Source organism: Taudactylus pleione, unplaced genomic scaffold (genome assembly GCF_031769625.1).
Source record: "Taudactylus pleione unplaced genomic scaffold, aTauple2 ptg000214l, whole genome shotgun sequence".
Classification (NCBI taxonomy): Eukaryota; Metazoa; Chordata; class Amphibia; order Anura; family Myobatrachidae; genus Taudactylus; species Taudactylus pleione.
In genome coordinates this window covers 11,710,629-11,730,313 of record NW_028284616.1, presented here as the reverse complement: position 1 = coordinate 11,730,313, position 19,685 = coordinate 11,710,629, and the positions used below count along the sequence as shown (strand labels likewise).

Sequence of the window (19,685 nt, the reverse complement as noted above, 5' to 3'; positions counted from 1 at the left end):
TTTGGGAAGAAACTCGGGCCGAGTGCGGAGCACTGCCCTGTTCCCATGAAAAACCAAGAAAGGGGGTCTACAAGAAAGACCCCCTAACTCAGAAACACGTCTGGCCGAAGCAATAGCCAGAAGGAAAACAGTCTTAGCTGTTAACCATTTAAGATCCACTGAGCCCAGTGGTTCAAACGGCGGTCCTTGGAGTGCCCTCAGGACCACAGCCAAATCCCAAGGCGCCACAGGTGGAACAAAGGGCGGCTGAATGCGGACAACACCTTGCATAAAGGTGCGCACATCTGGGATTATAGCAATCCTACGGTGAAACCAGACAGACAGGGCCGAAACCTGTACCTTCAAAGAAGCAAGGTGAAGCCCATGATCTAGTCCCGCTTGTAGGAAGGCGAGAATCCGAGACAGACGAAACTCCCGCGGTGCATAACCTCTCGGTCGACACCACTGGAAGAACGTATGCCCCACGCGATGGTATATCCTCGCGGAAGACGGTTTCCGAGCTCGCAACATGGTACGCACCACAGAGCTGGAAAACCCCCAGGACCTCAGCATGGCCGTCTCAACAGCCAGGCCGTCAAAGACAGCCGAGTCAGGTCCGGGTGAAGACAAGGACCCTGAGACAGAAGGTTCGGTCGTAGCGGCAACCGCAGAGGACTGACCACGGACAGACCCTGAAGGTCTGAGAACCAGTGCCGTCTGGGCCACGCGGGTGCTATCAACAGGAGCGTCCCTCCTTCCTGTTTGAATTTCCGGATTACCCATGGAAGAAGGGAGACCGGAGGGAACAGGTATGCGAACCGGAACGTCCACAGGACGGACAGAGCATCCACCAGAGACGCCCCTTCGTCTCTTGTGCGAGACCCGTACACCGGCAACTTGTTGTGCCGGGACGTCATGAGGTCGATCTCTGGAAGACCCCACCTGTCCACCAGCAGTTGAAAAACGTCCGGGTGCAGGGACCATTCCCCCGGATGAACGTCCTGGCGACTTAGAAAGTCCGCCTCCCAATTTAGCACTCCCGGGATGAAGACCGCTGATATGGCCGGAAGATTGCGCTCCGCCCAAACCAGGATCCGAGAGACCTCTACGAGAGCCGCCAGACTGCGAGTTCCTCCTTGCCTGTTTATGTAGGCCACGGTGGTAGCGTTGTCCGACTGGACCTGTACCGGGTGACCCTGGAGAAACCGATGTGCCTGCTGGAGAGCATTGAAGACCGCACGGATTTCCAAGATATTTATGGGAAGCTCCGCTTCTGTCGGCGTCCACCTGCCCTGGAACAAGTGTGGACCCAAAACCGCTCCCCAGCCCCGAAGACTGGCGTCTGTTGTCAACAGGACCCAATTTGGAACCCAGAACGGACGTCCCTTGTTGAGGTGGGTCGTCTGTAACCACCAAGCAAGGGACAGGCGAACTTCCGGGGTGAGCACAATCGTCTGGGACTTCAGAGACTGAGGCAGCCCGTTCCACTTGGACAGGATCAGGTGCTGCAGAGGTATGGAGTGAAACTGGGCATATTCCACCATGTCGAACACCGACACCATGGAGCCCAGTAACCTCATCGCCGAGTGTAGGGACACCCGGCGGCTGTGCAGACAACTGCGCACCCTTGACTGTAAAGCAGAGATCTTGTCCTCCGTCACGAAGATCCTTTGCTGTCCCGAGTCCAATAAGGCTCCAAGATGCAGAATCCTCCGAGACGGGATTAGAGTGGACTTCTGCCAGTTGATTAGCCAGCCGTGCCGTTGCAGCAGTGCAATGGTCAGGTCCAAGTGGCGTAACAGGAGCTCTGGAGATCCTGCCACCAATAACAGGTCGTCCAAGTACGGCAACATGCGGACTCCCTGCAGCCGCAGAGAAGCCGCCATGACCGCCATCACCTTGGTGAAAACCCGTGGTGCTGTCGCCAGGCCAAAAGGTAACACCCGAAACTGGAAGTGGTCGTTGCGGATTGCAAACCTGAGGAACTGTTGATGGCGCAAAAGAATAGGGACATGCAGGTAAGCGTCCTGTATGTCCAATGACACCATGTAGTCCCCAGGTTCCAGCGCCAGAATGATGGACCGTAGGGTCTCCATCCGAAACTTCGGTACCCGCAAAGACCTGTTGAGTGCTTTGAGGTTGAGAATCGGACGATACGACCCATTGGGTTTCTGTACCAAAAAAAGATTTGAATAGAAACCCTGGCCCCTCAGGGAGAATGGAACAGGCACTATAACTCCAGCCTGGAGCATAGTGTGCAATACCTTCCGCAGCTCCGTAGCCTTGTTCCGGTCTGATGGTAGACCAGTGGTGAAGAATCGAGCCGGGGGTCTGTGCCGGAAGGAGAGGGCGTACCCGTGGGAGACCACCTCCAGAACCCAAGTGTCTGTCGTAGTGGTCGACCAACACTGGGCGAACTGCAGCAGGCGGCCTCCCACCCTGGGATCCCCCAAAGGGAGGCCCGGACCGTCAGGCCGCAGGCTTGTCATCTGGCTTGGGGGCCGGACGTCTGGTACTCCATGTCTGCTTCCGGGGCTTGACCGATTTCTTAGGGCCAGCCTGTCGAGGAAACGACTGTGGTTTGGGCCTGCCCTGGGCCCTAGATGACCGAAAGGACGATGGTCCAGAACCAGAAGGAGCAGCGGCCGACGGGAGACAAGCCGATTTGGCTGCCGCCAGCGTGGCCACAATCTTATCCAGATCCGGACTGAAAAGAACTTCTCCGGTAAACGGCAACGCCTCCAGACCCTTTTTGGAATCTGCGTCCGCCTTCCAGGATCGCAGCCACAAGGTGCGACGAGCAGCTACCGCTGCTGAAGAAATCCTAGACACCAGAGTACTAATGTCTAGGGCCGCCTCGTTGATGTAGGTGGCCGAATCACGGAGATTGCCAATCAACTCTGCCTGTTCGGCCGGACAGTCGGAATCAAAAGAAGCCTCTAATGAATCCGCCCAGCGCTCCATCGCTCTGGCAACCCAGCAAATGGCCATAGCCGGCCGTGCTGCCCCCCCCGCAAGGGAATAAGCGGACTTCAGGCACATCTCCACCTTGCGGTCTGTAGCATCCTTAAGGGAGGACATGGATGGCATCAGCAATGTGGCACTACGGACAAGACGGGTCACGTGAGAATCCACCTGGAGGGGATTCCCACTTTGCTAAATAATTATCCGCGAATGGATAAGCCACCGCCAGGCGTCTCTGCGGCTGGTATCTTTTGCCAGGCTGTTTCCACGCCTCCTCTAAATGGTCCACCAACTGACCCGAAAGAGGAAAGACTGTGGCATCGCCCTTCACATCTTTGAAAAAGGCATACTTAGATTTAGCCGCTGGGGGAACTTCGTCCTCAATCACCAAGGCTGTGCGGACCGCCCGAATAAGTCCAGGAATATATACTTTGGACTTAGCATCAGCGTCCTTAGCATGGAGAGGTTCCTGATCGTAAGGATCCAGAATCTCCCCATCATCAGACGTCCCCTCGTCATCCTCATAAGGAGCCGACAGGCGCCACCGGCCGTTTATGCGGCCGCATCACAGACTCCCCTTGCAACACATCCGACAAGTGCTGTACAGAACTCGTCAGGGAGTTAACCCACGCTGGCTCCTGAGAAACCGGGAGCGGGGAAATAGGGAGACTGTGGGGTACCACCAATTGTCGTGGGAAACCCTGCATGGGTGACGACACCACTGACTGCTAGGACAAACCCATCGGTGTAAACGCGGGCTGCGGAGCTAACTGGCCTACTAAGGCTGTAAGCGCTTGAGCGAAACAAGCCCAGGGCGGCTCCTGTACCGGTGCAGTAACCGTAAGAGGCCGCGCCATAGACAAACACTGCCGGCAGAGGCCCTCCGCGCTACCCTCCCCCTCCGCTAACGGTACTTTACACGTAGTACACTGTAGCCGGAGGGGAAAATCACTTTCAGACATGATGGCACCACGTATGTGACCCCTCTCACCAATTATATATTTAAGAGGCGAGAGACCACCCTGCAGCACCGCACCGCAAGGGCTTAGCAGAAAAAACAGGGACAGTATAAAGCTGACCGTTTAGAAAAAAAAGTTACAGGCAGCAGCGCTAGCACAGTCACATACAATGCAGAGAAATAACAATTCCTGCACTAACAGCGCTGATCACTCAACTACACAGACACAGGGCCTGGTAGGACACAGCGCTGCATACACAGACCTGACCACAGCGGAGGAGAGGTATTCGGGGGGACCCAGACCACGATGCTTCCAATGCAGGCTTCCAGCAGCGTTCACCATGCTTCAGAAAAGATGGCCACCGAGGAGCAGAGAGAAGGCTGGCCTGGGTGAGGAGCGCTGACACAGGGCCAGTCAGCACAGTGCAGAGAGGGCTGTGTGCAGCGGGGGAGGCGCCGGCTGTGAGACAGGGAAGGCGCGCTCCCCTGGCATGCATTTAACCCCTGGGACGCCACAGCGCTACCGCTCTGCTGCGGTCCGCTGTCCCAGGGGGTAGTGGAAACGCAGGTTGGTCGCCTGGCTCCATGCTGCAGCCAGTCCCCAGGGAGCCCCCTGCCTGGGGACTTAGGACCATGTGATCAGCGGGGACCCCCCGCGGGACCCCGCTGCTTACCTCTGTCCCCTTTGAATCCGGCCATGGTCCGGAACATCTGGGGTCACCGCTAGTTGTGACCCCAGATGTCCACCAGCATCCCCGGATCAGTACCGGCGTTCTGGTACCGGCGGGGTGTAGGGAAGACAGCATAGACGTCAGGACTGACTGTCCATGCTGTTCATCCAGATGTGCAGCCACAGCTGCATGAAGAAAAAGCTTCAGGGGCTCTTCTAAGCCCCCCTCTAGCAGGTGCCTCCGACTACGGCCAGGCACCAAACGAAACTGAGATGCCTTGGCTCGGGGGCGGGGTATAGGAGGGGGACCTAGTGCATCCTGGGAGGCTGAAAGCTTAACTCTTTAGTAGAAAATACTTTTGCCATTTTAGTCAGTATAAACAAATGAATGTTAAACCAATATATCTTACAAACTCTTTTCGGCTGATGGAAACCTGAGGGAGGTTACTAAGTCCTAGCTGTTGATATACTGCTTATAAGGTCCTTGTTGACTTCTCAAATCAAAATGTAGTTGCGGCAGCAGTTATTAAAGAGGTAAATCACTGTCAGTAGGAGATTTAAAACAGCAGTTATTAGATCTCTAAATGCTGATCCTTTCAGAAAAGTGTCTGACACAGAAACTAGTCAGGAACCTAAAGCGGGGAATCCTACCTCTCATATTGATTACTGTGATTTCACTGCTGCTGAACTACATTTTGGATTGAGAAGTCAACAAGGATCCTGCTTATAAGCCAGATTTCAAAAGCTAGGACTCGGAAACCTGAGGGAGGCTGCTACCAGCCAAAGAGTTCCTAAGATATATTGGCTTAACATTCATTTATTTACAAGAACTTTATCCTAAACTAGCAAAAGCAGTTTTACACATGCCTTCACTTTGGAGATAGGGGTTATTTTTCACTGCACTAACTGGGACTCAAACGTGGGCTTATAGAATTTAAAATGAGTACGAGGAATGTTATAGCTATTTAGCCTTTTACGTTTAATACCATTTATTTATAACCAGTTGTTTATTTAGCGGACATATTCCGCAACGCTTTGCAGATAATATTTAGTAATTCACATCAGTCCCGGATCCAGTGGAGCTTACAATCTATGTTCCCTATCATATGCACACATACATACATACATACATACATACATACATACATACACACACATTTGGAGTGTGGGAGGAAACCCACGCAAGCACAGGGAGAATATACAAACTCCACACAGTTAGGGCCATAGTGGGAATCTAACTCAAGACCTCAGTTTGGTGAGGCAGTAATACCCACCATTACAGCATCTGTGCTGTGTGTTTTTATTTGAATTTTATTGATTGTTATATTGAAAATCAATTTTGCCTTAATTATGAGGCACTTTTAGAGTATTGTTCGATTTATATTTTCAAGTTGACACAGAAAAGCAGTAACCCTGCTCTATTTGGTTTTAAGAAAATGGGCCCTTCTATCTATACTGTGCCTGGGATAGGTTTTGTTTATTTAGAAATGTACATACCTAAAGTACTATTCCCACAGGACAGCCCCTGCTCAATAAAAGAAAAAAATGTCCATCCTGTAGTTTGATGTGCAGGCACTCATTCCTCTATACCAGTAGTTCTCAACATCAGTCAAGTACCTCCAACAGGTTATGTTTTCAGGATTTCTGTCTGGGTAGTTACTGACCCAGCTAAATATATCAACTTACCTGTGCCTGATTAAAAGGAATCCAGAAAACATGACCTGTTGGGGTACTTGAGGACTGGAGTTGAGAACCACTGAGTTATAATAGTCCTTTCACACTTCCAGCAATAACCCAGGTTATTTCCTGCGAACGTGCAGCAACCCGGCACATTGCTCAGTGTGAAAGGGCCCAGTTGAAATAACCCAGGTCTAGCATTTAAACATGGGTAACGAGCAGAGTTGAACATTGGTTCAGTGTGAACGGGTAACCCGGGTCGATGCAACCTGGGTCCCGTTCAGCTTTCAGTAGTACTTTAAGTTTATTCAACAAAATCATTATAGTATTTTTCTATTTTATATTGACATTCTAAAATTTTATAACGGTCTACCAAAAGGAAAAAGAAAAAAATGACAAGAACTGTATTTTATTTCCCCCCCCACCCCCCCTAATAGAAGTCACCAGACAGAAAAATCCAGTTATTACAGAGTCTGATGTACATTCACCAACAAAATAGAGCAAGATACTCCAAGGAGCTCCTAAGGGTGCATACTTCCAGCCAGTTTATGAGTCACCCATGGGTAGCTATCCTACTCTGTGTCCCATAGACAAAGTTTGCATAAAACTACCAGTACAAACATCATAAAAAACTACTATGGTAAGAGGAAAAGCATGTGTCCAGTGATCACACCACATACCTAACCATATTATATGTTGTGCTTTCTACAGTGTTTGTTTCACGGATAATGTTGCTATGTAATTGTTGTTAGAAGTTATGTTCAGTCATTTCTATCCATCCCAGATTCTAGTGTAGACGCTTTGTTTATTAAACCATCTATTTAGTTGTACATGTAACATAATACTGATAAGCTTCCAGAGCCAGCCGTCCCCTACTCCTAAGCCCCCATAGGCTTAAAGCAGTTTACACCATGTGAAAATGGTGTAATCTACCGGGGCCAAACTCCATAAAGCTTAGATTTTTGGAGTTTTGTACATAGGGTCAGATCGTAGTCCCTATTAATAATGGGGACTGTGATTAGCACTTTGATGGAGATTTCTGTGAAATCTCATGCATTGTGCCATTTGTACATTAGGTACAATACATATTATGCAGAACCTGCAGCTTCTACATAGTTTTATGTAAAAAAACCTGCTTGATACATAAGCCCATAATTCTGCAGATATATTCTCAAGAAATATGTGCAGATGTTTATTTTTTCAACCAATTTTGTCAAAGTTCATTCTGATTTCTGAAGGGACACCCATTTTTCGTTTGTGCATAGTAAATGAAAAGACGTCACAGTTAGAGAGGTCATTAATATATTTGCACCTTTGTTTCCAAAAAGAGACAATTTTATTATTTGTATTGTGAAGATGCTCACAACATGTTTCTGAAGCATTTGTGTAATTTGTCAGGATGGCAAATAAGGTATGTACATGCATTCAATTCTCACTTGGCGATCCCTAGCTCTAATCTAACCGCTTACCTGTTTTAGAGGTAACAGGTGAATATCTGTATTTAGTTTTATGCACACACTGCAAGTGCAATTGCAGCCAACTTGCTTGGCCGCTAAATGTGATCTGAACATTATGATTATTGGTACATTTCTGACACTTTTTACAGATGAGGCGATCTGGCAACACTTGAATTACGAAAGAAGTCATAGGGCTGTTCCACAATAACCCCACCAATTTTATTGTGCCACAAGGACAGTAGATACTCAACCTAAAAGAACTGCACATCATATAAGAGTGCCATCTCATGTGACCGCACTATGGGCCTGCTTCTGAGACGCACCTTATGTCGATAACGGAAAATAAAAACAAAAAAGGGAATCTGTATATGGTGCACTTATATTAAAATTGAAATCTTTATATATATTTTTAAATAAACTAATATATATTTTTTTATATCAAACACTACAAAAAGTGAAATATCCTTTTAAAAATAAAGTAAGAATTGTGTATAAAGTGTGAAAAAAATGATTCAAATAAAAGATTGTAAATTATTTTAAGTAGCCGGGTGTCTATTTGATTGTCTCTCAATAAAATGTTAAATTAATTATCCTGTGTTGATGTTTGACTTATTAAATTGCTCAAATATATAGGGTACACTTCTATAATCTTCACAAATATAATTGCTTATCTGACCCAGAATAGATTTCCATATATTCAGTAAGAGTACTCTTATATTTGTGTCAGTATGTGTCGATTCTAGTAGCTTTCAATTATAACTCATTCTGCTGTATCCAAGAAAATGTGATTAGAACTACAGTTTCAGTTATGGTGTAAGCTAAAAATTTATCAAACAACCTCCAACTGGTGAAATTAGTGCCTAAAATCAATAGCTGTGTATCCGTTATACCAATGCACCAAAATATAGTAATGTTAGTTACATGTATCAGATATAAATCAATGTTGAGTGTATTGGATACAGTTACCATTAATGAGAGTTCTAGCAATTATAACTGTTACACTCTAAATTCCTCAACAGTGAATAGGTGTACAAAGTAGGATTATTTTCAGTGGGTTTCTAGTGAATTCACAATAAATTTACAGTGGGATTATTAAATCTGTGTTGAATTCACAAACTCAAATCTACAAAGCATTTAATTTTCTCTTTCTGTTCAATAGATCTGTTCGATATATATACCAGTCAGGTGAATAAATATTGGGACTGACAGAATTTTCATATTTTGGCCTCTATTCACCACCGCAATGGCTTTGAAATGAAACAAACAAGATGTGTTTTAACTGCAGACTTTCAGATTTAATTTAAGGGTAATTACATCCAAATCAGGTGAACGGTGTAGGAATTACAACGGTTTCTATATGTGCCTTCCACTTTTTAAGGGGCCAAAGTAATGGGACTATCAACTCAAAAGCTATTTCATGGACAGGTGTGGGCTATTCCCTCATTATTTCATTATCAATTAAGCAGGTAAAAGGTCTGGAGTTAATTCTAGGGGCGGAATTCAATTATTTCTAGCCGCTATTGCGCCCGACGGAGCTATTCTATTCTTGCTCCTGTCGGGCGCGATCAGCAGCCAGCGCTACATTTCAGCTCGCACCCCCTGGGGGATGAGAGCTGAAATGTGCGAAAAGTGACATGTTTGGGCGCCCAAACATCACTTTTCACGATCGCGCCCAGCACTTTGGTCGGGTTTAGCTGCTTTACGCGGCTAAACCTGACCTCTATGGGCGCGATCAGCGCGAACATCTTGGACAATTGTATAGCGGCCCGCGATCTCCTGTCACTTTAGACGGGAGATGCGGGCCGCAAATACAATTGAATTCCGCCCTAGGTGTGACATTTGCATTTGGAATCAGTTGCTGTCGACTCTCAATATGAGATCCAAAGAGCTGTCACTATCAGTGAAGCAACCATCATTAGGCTGAAAAATCAAAACAAACCCATCAGAGAGATAGCAAAAACATTAGGTGTGGCCAAATCAACTGTTTGGAACATTCTTAAAAAGAAAGAACGCACCGGAGAGCTCAGCAACACCAAAAGACCCAGAAGACCATGGAAAACAACTGTGGTGGATGTCAGAAGGATTATTTCCCTGGTGAAGAAAAACCCCTTCACAACAGTTGGCCAAATCAAGAACACTCTCCAGGAGGTAGGTGTATATGTGTCAAAGTCAACAATCAAGAGAAGACTTCACAAGAGTGAATATAGAGGGTTCACCACAAGATGTAAACCATTGGTGAGCCTCAAAAACAGGAAGACCAGATTAGAGTTTGCCAAACAACATCTAAAAAAGTAATTACAGTTCTGGAACAACATCCTACAGACAGATGAGACAAAGATCAACTTGTACCAGAGTGATGGGAAGAGAATAGTATGGAGAAGGAAAGGAACTGCTCATGATCCAAAACATACCACCTCATCAGTGAAGCATGGTGGTGGTAGTGTCATGGCGTGGGCATGTATGGCTGCCAATGGAACTGGTTCCCTTGTATTTACAGGATTCATTGTAAAATATGTCTCTCGCACCATAACATGTCAGGTGCAATTAAGTTATGGCATACTGAACAAATCCATTTTACAGTTAACATTCATTTGCTCTATAGCCGCTATATATTGTATCTATTTGATCTCATAAGGACCCTGCAATCCTAATTGTGCTGGGATTTGTTATATGAACATATCTGCTATATAATAAACTTTCTACAATTATCTCTTGTGAATCCTTTTACAATAGTGAAATAATTATTTTGCTATGCAATTAGGAACATGCCGTCTCACTCAGCACACCATATTCTTTGCAGTTTACAATCTGTATCTCTCACTGCAAGGCGTCAGATACAGATAAGTTCGAGCTCTTCTAATGAATAATCTAATGGAAACGTATAGTATAGGGTAAGTATATATAAGATATTGATAAATAATTAGGACAGTTCTGCAGCCATACTGATTGATGTTATCAAATCTGCACATGAAATGTCAATGATTTATTCTTGGATTGACACTAACTTGATCGCATCCACAGTAATTTTTCGACAACCAAACAACCACTACATGTGCTTTATGCACTGTGGGTTTCTCTGAACCCTACTTCATCACCAGTCCTATATAGAATACGATTTGCAATATTTCTTTCATTTAAATTACATGCATCATTGCAATCACAAATTGCTATTCATAGGTAATGTGGGGTTGTGATCGTAACATGTAGAAGAGATAACAGCGAGCCAACCTACAATCAACACATTTCTACTGTTAAATCATTTAGACACATCAGACACTCGGCTACTGGAATAGATGCAAGTTTTGCAAATAATGCTTTAACAAGACACAGATAAGCAACATTTCAATACTGCCTATGCATCTAAGTTGCACAGAGCAAGCGTCCAGAGTCCATGTGCACAGAGGCGCAGTTGCGATTGAGACTTACGGTCTCATAAATGTACTGGTTCCTAGGTGGTGCCTGGAGGTGGCTAAACAAATAGATGGAGATGGTCCGTCTTATGGGTGCTTATGGGACTGCCGCAGGCGTGTCGCTAAACTGGTTGTGTACACAGATGCTTAATCTCTCACATTGGAGGCCATACTCAGATGAGAATCTGCACGTACCATAGGGTTGGCGCAAGTTTTGATAGTGCTAACGATAATTGCACCTAAAGGCTTTCAAAGTGAGCGTCTCGGTCCATGCACATTCAGACGCAGGCTTGTACATCAGGGGGAAGGACTGATACCAGCAGTAGCACAAAGTCACAGGTGCGACTACAGTATAAGACGCTAAAGCAGTCACAGCAGAGTGCGAATCAGCGCCTATGTAATCGGGTCAGATCTGTTCACAGTAGTCACCCCTAGGTGGCTAAATTGAAAAGTATCCTATTATTTGGCTCTTATGCCAGGTACACACTGAGTGATGTGTACTAGTACGATATGCCGGCCATAAGAGCCGACATATCATATCTCGGGTACACATTAAAACGAGGTAATGAACAGAACTATACCTTACACATCGGCCTACACACTGAGCGATGCGGCCGATATGACGTTCCGATTCAGCCGGAAATGACATAAGGTGTCGACATTGTCCCAGTGTGTACCCAGCTTTAGGTCAAGTGGTAGGATCTGCCTTATGTGGCCAACTTCCAGTGAGCTTGCTCGTTGGGCCTTTTTTTTGTAATTTAGCAGCAAATTAAACCAATAAGACAAGTAATTAGCTGCAATCATGGTGAATTTAAGTATTACCAGCTCCACTCTTCCACATCACCGATAGGGATTTAAGGAAGCGGCATGTTTTCCCCTTGTATTTGATAACATTAGAAAATAAATACAGTAGAATCCTGCAGAGCTTTAACTAGCTTCTGTAAAGCGGTTACCAAACTGTAGTGTACTTGGGTACTGTCACACTAACATTACTGACCAGAGCACTTTAGCCATTAACATCCTGTTGTATGCATTCACAGCTGCAGCACTCCTGTGTACAAGGAAACAGTGCTTCCTATTGAAAGCTATAGGTCATGAAATCAGATTGAAAAGACAATGCATTCAGAATTACTTCTTCACAAAACCTTCCCAATCTCATGTGTGGCCAAAGTGACAGGGAGAAGTATGATATTAACAGATTTAAAAATTAAATAATACACAAACCTGCAAATTAAAAGCAGAAACTACAAAGATTTCATCATAGAGATTTTAAAATTGTCCTGTATTGTACTGTAAGTCACTGGTTTCTTGTTCAGTTATGTTTATGTACTTTGTAAGGTGCTGCGGAACACCTGTGGTGACATTTATAAAGGATAATCATAATTACCATACCTTTAAACTCTGCGGAAAATGTGGCCGAATGGCGAGACACAAATAATTTCAGCTGATCATCCAAGTTACAGACAGATGAATCTAGGTCCCACGAACAAAAACCTATGAAGAAAAGTAAGACTGTTTAGTGCATATTGCAAAGTAAAAAAAGAAATAAATAGTAACAAGTGTTAGGGCGTTCACAAATTTAGTGCGTCATAACATCCATGGGGCATGGACTAACCAAACTTATTCCTTAGGAAGCAGACGCGAAACAGGCTAAATTCCGCTACCCAGACAGTGACTTTTGTACAAGCAACAGCATTCATTATAAAACAAATTTCTTATTATGTGTTGCCACTATAGAGAATCGAGCCTGCATGGAAACCATGCCAACGGTTGCTCAACCCGATGCCCCTCTTGAAACCATAATTACTACAGAAATAGCTTCATTAAATACATGAGAAACTATTCCATGCCTATGCAAGCCAAAATGCTCTAAGAGTAAGAGCTTATAGCACCTTACCCTGTCACTGACCTAGTGCCACCACAGGCATCATTGCATCTTCCTTCTTCTCCGACAACTATTGTTATCATATGCCACTAACCAAACCTGTGGCTATTCATTCCATTTCACAGAAAAAAAATAAGATACTTTCTTCATTGTATTACCACCAACTGCATTTCTAGTTAGCGCCATCATCTACACTTATTTTATGGTATTCTGCCTTCTTTATTCATAACCATATCAGTATTTTGACTCATTACTTTGCATTGCATATCTCTGTATGTAATTGTAATTCATCTACATTTATTTACTGTTTTATGCTTTCTCAGTTTATAACAATATTACAGTTTTTGTATCCAAAAGAACATTGCATTTTCATTATTCTACCTGTAATTGCATTTTCTCCATTCTGTTCTCACACTACCATTTCCTATACAGTTTATTAAACAAAATATTTTACCATACAAGCTCAATGCATCTAATTTAATCATAAACATAATGGTTTTCTCCAACACTGCATTTTGTTCTGCATTATCCACACTGTTGAAGTTCTATTTCAGCATTATTTATACTCTAAACTCTTGCATGGGAGATTGAATTGTTTTTTTGGGGGAGAGGGGTGCTCTAAGTAATGGGCACCAGATGGAGCAATTCAATTGTTGCTCTGATTGGGCACTACTGCCGTAGGCCGCCCACTGCTTGTCGCAGCCAAAAGCACAGTGTTTAGCACCATAACGCATACTGGTTAGTACGCTCAAACTGCCTTTTGGGTGCCCAAAACACTTACCGACTATTTCTGCCTGCCACCTCAGAAGCAGAAATATGGGTGCCCGCAGAATTTGCTCCCATTGTGTGTAACAATTCAATTGTATTGCTCCTATTAGTAAGAGCGTCCAAGAAACAATTGAATAATCCCCCCCTCCCCCTAAAAACTACAAGAAAGGCATTAAACATACTCTATTTCTGGTTGTTTTTTCCTTAACTACTTTACATCAGTAATTAAATATTTAATTATGTAATAACCAAAAATGCTCCCCAACAACCAGCTCGTAGATAACTCTCGTATATCAACCTTTCTGTATTCATTATTTCATCGTCACACAAATCTATTTTTCCATTTATATTTCCCCAATAATCTATTCGACTTCTTCTTTAGCTAGCAGGTACTAAACATTTGCTTAAACACTGCCCATGCCATGTGACTTTTTAGCCACCACCCATTTTTCCAATCATAAGTGAACGTGTAATTTTATTCTGCTAAGCACCATATTTTTTCCATCCCCAACTTCTGTGTTAGTATGTCACCATCATCCTAACTCTCCCATTAATTTATTATATACCAACCAGCAGTTAACATAACATTATGTATATTGATAAGAACAAGGTAGTCTCTAAAAATATTATATTATAAATCATGACATTTTTGGCTAAAAATATAATCTTCAGCACAATATAGAGAACATCTTAGACCTCATTTCTACTCCTTTCCCCCATCCAAGAGGACCCTTATCCTTACAAAATAAAAGTAAACTACACTACCCTATGGGGGCAATTCAATTAGGTGGGTGTTGAGTCCTGTGAGCCGTTCTCACAGCACACTTGCACTGTGAATTTCATTTCCAATACAATTCCATCAGATAAATACAGTACAGAGAAGCATACATTTGATATTTGATTTTAATCAGTAGTGAGAACAAATGTTTCTTAAAAGCCATTACTGTATGACAACCCCCAGCCTATTAAGTTATATATCCCATTCCCGCCCCGGGATGTGCTGTATTGTATATTATGGAAACACAGACGTGAAAGCATCCAGAATGATATCTTGGCATTAGGCCGATACCGCTATGCAAATCACTGTTTTGGCAGGGTATCAAAAAGCCTGACAACATTTTCTTATTTGCAATGACCAGTCATGCGTTGATTGGATTACCAACAAGGCTCTCAAACATAGCAAGTTGGCTTGAATTATCAATAGAACTAAACTCTTTCAAACTTGCAAACTCCCCAATAGATTAACACCTAGGTAAAGGTACTATTTCACCTCAGGAAATGGACCTCAGACTGCACACCTTGAACATACATACTAATTATATATACATACTAAAATATATATATATATATATATATATATATATATATATATATATATACACACATATACATACACATACACACATAATTGGAGGTGCTACCTGTGGAGTCAATTGATATATGCACAAAAAGAAGAAATACAGGTGCTCAACTCCAAATTAACTGATTGTATATAAATACATTTTTGCAGTGAATAGAGGTTTATGGCATAATCTTGGCCAAGGTTATGGGCCTGCCCACCACATCCGGGTAACCTCTGTCAGGTAGGTCCCTAGCATACTAGGGTTTTCTTTTTCTACTTTTTCACCTCAGATCTACATTTTGCTTGCTCCTTTTACACCAGAGCAAAAACCTGGGTTTTTGCTGGGTCTACCTCGGTCGCAGCTAAATGTAAAAGGGTCCCTGAAAAATAACCCAGGTCAAGTGACCCAGCAATCCAACACAGGTAGCTTCCAGGGTCGGACTAAGGATGGACCTGGGTAATGATACAGTGTAAATGGCGCAACCCGGGTTATCCGACCTGGGTCATGCCTAAAAAGAGCTGATTGGTGGTTGTGGAGCAGTCACCTCCCACTTTTTATGACCTCACAAGTTTAGCAGGGCAGACCCAGGTTCAGTGTGAACGGGGCTGACCTGAGAATAACCCAGATGCTGTGTAAACGGTGTCTGACCTGGGTAGGAACCATGTCTGAAAACCCAGGTAGGACCAGGGTTTTTGGTGGAAGAGGTATAAATGTTACTGAATGCTTACTTTTGGTAGCCAAAATACAGAAGATTTTTGCAATAACTTATTCAAACTAAAAATTATTCTAAAGTCATCATTTGACTCGATTATTAACAAATTAAAAAATATAAATCTAGAAATATAAATTATACAGAAACACTGTACATTCTTTGATGATACCTGCTACAATCAGCAGTTAAGAATCCAAATATAGCATCATTCTTAGGGGGCAATTCAAATAGCGACAATGGCCGCATGGTGCCAGTAAACTGTTGGAATGCAGGTTCCTTGTGGCCACCAGCAAAGCACTTTTTTTTTTCGCACTCAGGAGGTGCAGAAGAACAAATGTAATCTTAATCTACAACAACTCTTGGTGTAATCCATTTCAGTTTGGCCCAAAAACAACACAATCAGAACAACTTTACAGTACATATGGCAATTTTTTTTTTTAATGATAAAGTGTTCAGCACAGCCATCAATCTACAAGTTTAGTGAATAATGCCGGGTACGCACTTGTCAATATATCATTTATTCAATCAATGGGCCGAAATCAATTCAATGCGAAGATGAATAGCCGTGGGAGGGAGCACCTGCAGCTATTCAATACACAGCACTGTTTGGGCGGGCTAAAGGATTTCTTCTCGCACCCGCCTGGGGAAGCAAGGATAAATCCGACAAAAGTGACGGTCGCGCAGCTGTTTGGCGGCTTAGCGCAGCACTAACAGCCGCGCGGCCGGCACTTTAGTTGGAGAATGCTGGTTCTCATGACTAAACACCCAGGTTAAGTCGCGAGAACCGGCATTCTCCGACTTAACCAATTCCAGACTAGGCAAACAGCGCAGTGTATTGAATAGCTGCGGGAGCTCCCTCCCGCGGCCATTCATCTTCACATTGAAATGAATTTGGCCCAATGAAAGATATATCACAAACACATCAGCAGGTGTATACACCCGATATGCCTGTAAATGACCTCGTACACAGACATATCAGGTTGGCCTTGCAGCACAGCCAATGTACAGGTGACCCGCTGACTACCCATTCCCTAGCTGCAGGGACTGACATCTCAACTGGGCGGGCAAGTTTAAATGCCCACCCAGCTGTGATGTCAGGCCAGACATATCGAGAGGCCGATTGGTAAGTGTGTATAGCTTACCAATTGGCCGTGCGGACTGTAGACCGGTCTGCTGACCAATCCGTGGTGATAGTGTGTATCCGGCATAACTTGGAAGTGTAAATGGGAAAGACTTGTTCATATGGGAAATCATCCAGCACAATGCCTGGATCTCAGTGCATGTAGGAGACAATGGGGTAGATGTATTATAGCGGCACTTAACGTGCCGCTATAACGCTTTGCCTCTTTACCGAGGCGAAGCAGGAAGTACTACCGATGAGATGTATAAACATCTCATCGGTCGGAGAGGGGGAGCGTTAACTCCCCCCTCCGGCGCTACCCGCTAGAGACGGCAGCGCATCAGCCTAGTGCTGATGCGTTGTGTCTCTCTCCCGGCCAGCTCCACTGAGCATGCGCGGGATCTCGCAAGTATCGCGAGATCCCCGCGTGGAGCCCTGGAGCCGGCATCCGCCGCAGCAGTGACAGCGCTGTCCCTGCTGTGGGGATAGGCTAGCGCCAGGTTGTAGCTGTCGATAACGACAGCTACAGCCGGCCGAACGGTCATGCGTTATGACCATTCGTACATGGCCCTGCCGTCGGCGCTGCTATCTTATAGATAGCAGCGCCGATAATGACAGGGGCGCACGGGGAGAAGCGGTATCAGCGCACATAACGTGTGCTGATACCGTTTCTGGGCTTCGTACATCTCCCCCACTGGCTCTGCTCACCAAGCATAGACCTAAATAGTTACAGAAAGGTGTAATCTTAAGAGAATTACACAATTATGAAATTGAAGTTTGGCTAAAATGTAACATAACTTTTTCTTAAAAAACAAAAAACAAATAGTAGCAACTGTGGAACAGACTTATACACTAAAGGAAAGTAAGAAGGCATGCAAACATATGACTATTGTTACAGACGATATGTTAAAAAAACAAAACTATATAAAAAAAAGGGTAGATTACATTAATCTCTGGGTTCTTTTCTGTCATTACATTTGGTTATGCTAATGGAAGCTTTATTTTATTTTTAAAGCTGGGTACACACTACGCAGTACTTTGCACGATATAGCATTCCGACGCGGATCGGAACGATATATAATGCGGAACGCATAGCATGTACGCCCGATCGCACGTGCCCGCAGGTCATTCATCACATTGTCCCATCTGATGTGCAGCACGACAGATGGGACAATGCGATGAACTTTGCCATGCCACTAAATGCAGAATGGAACTACACTGTGCTCCATCATCCACTGCATCATACAGTGTGCACAAATGGCGCAATGTACCATGTCATCGCTGGTGTAGTGTGTACCCAGCATTAATCAAGGACCTGGCTTGGATGCCCATTTAATCACAACACAACTCATTTTTATATGTTACTTTAAAAAAATAAAAAATACATACAACTGCAGTTAATTAGAAGTGCTGCTGTCAGATTTAATCACTCTAGTATGAAAGAGTTTGAGAAATGTAAGTGCCATGGGTGTTACTGGGGTCCCCACTTCTATGTTCCATTCAAAAGTAAATCAACTTAACATGCATTAATTAAAAATAGTTGATCACTAAGGGCCAGATGTACTAAGCTCTGGAAAGTGATATATTGGTGAGTGATAAACCACCAGCCAATCAGCTGCTGTCATTTTTCAAACAGCCTGTGGCATGACAGTTGGGAGCTGAGTGGCTGGTAGTTTATTACTCTCCACTTTATCACTTTTCAGAACTTAGTATATAAAAGTAGGTCAAATGCAACACACAGAAAATTAGAGAAGACTTGGCCAGGAATGATGTTGACATAATTTGACCTCAAAGTTACTTTATCACCCAACAACTTCTCTGACAGCTAGAAGTAAGGAGTGCACAGTGCAAACACAACTAGTAACTGACAGTCACTGCGATTGTGCAAAGCAAAGTGGTTTGGACAGCTGAGATCTGATATATAAAATGAAGTGAAGGAGGAGATTTCATACATGCATGGTCCTTTGGGGATATTTCAACTGCAGCCTGGCCTGCATTAACCCGTGCATAGCAGCCAGTAAGCACACCGGGGACGGAGCTCAAGCAATTTGCAATATACAGTACACATCCAGATCAGAGCAGCCCTGAGCTTAATATGCAATAGAGACACATCCATGCAGAGTGCAGCAGCCGGTATAATCACATACAGCCGGTCACACCCAGGCATCTCACCTCTTTTTAGGTCGCTCACCGCCCGTTTTACCAGCCCTTGTCCCCGACAGATTTCGCCACACACCACTAGCCCGGAGCAGCAAGGATGCCCAGGACCCACCCGAGCCGCCGCCATCTTGCATGTGACATCAACACGCACAATTGCTGCACGGAGAGTGATGTAGTCAGCGGCGGTCAGCTCAGCAGCCGGAACCCGCCCACGGAGGAGGCCGAGTCCAACCAAAGTCACACCCACTAAGCCCCTCAGTGGTGACCGCGTTGTCTTTGAGAATACTGGAGATTCAGCCACTATAGAATGCTGTAGACAGAGTCTCTACTCTCTAGCTGAGCAGCGAGGGCTCAGTGTTGTCCTTTCAATAGAATGCGTGTTGCCAACATGTACTTTACAGTGCTGCAAAATAATGTCATATACCAGCGCCAGTTACATAAACATAATGCTAAGTTAACAGCAAGTGTGAGTGATGGCCCCATCATCAGTTAGACTGTTTGCCCATCTGCGATTCTTTTGTGTAAACAAATATACTTGCAGAAGTGTCCAGGAACTTGGAAGCAAACTGCACATGGCTATTA

At 44.5% G+C, this 19,685-nt stretch overlaps 1 protein-coding gene across 1 annotated transcript in view; it reads right to left on the bottom strand.

Annotated features, from left to right (window-relative positions):
• MAP1S (microtubule associated protein 1S) overlaps positions 1-19,271 on the bottom strand; it is a 58,908-nt gene extending 39,637 nt beyond the window's left edge. Inside the window, exons 1-2 of the mRNA XM_088478462.1 lie at positions 19,116-19,271; positions 12,508-12,609 (exon numbers count right to left, since the gene is read on the bottom strand). Coding sequence (XP_088334588.1) covers positions 12,508-12,609; positions 19,116-19,230 — 217 coding nt within the window. The 5' untranslated portion in view covers positions 19,231-19,271. The remainder of the gene's footprint in view (positions 1-12,507; positions 12,610-19,115) is intronic.
• Between the last annotated feature and the right edge of the window lie 414 nt (positions 19,272-19,685).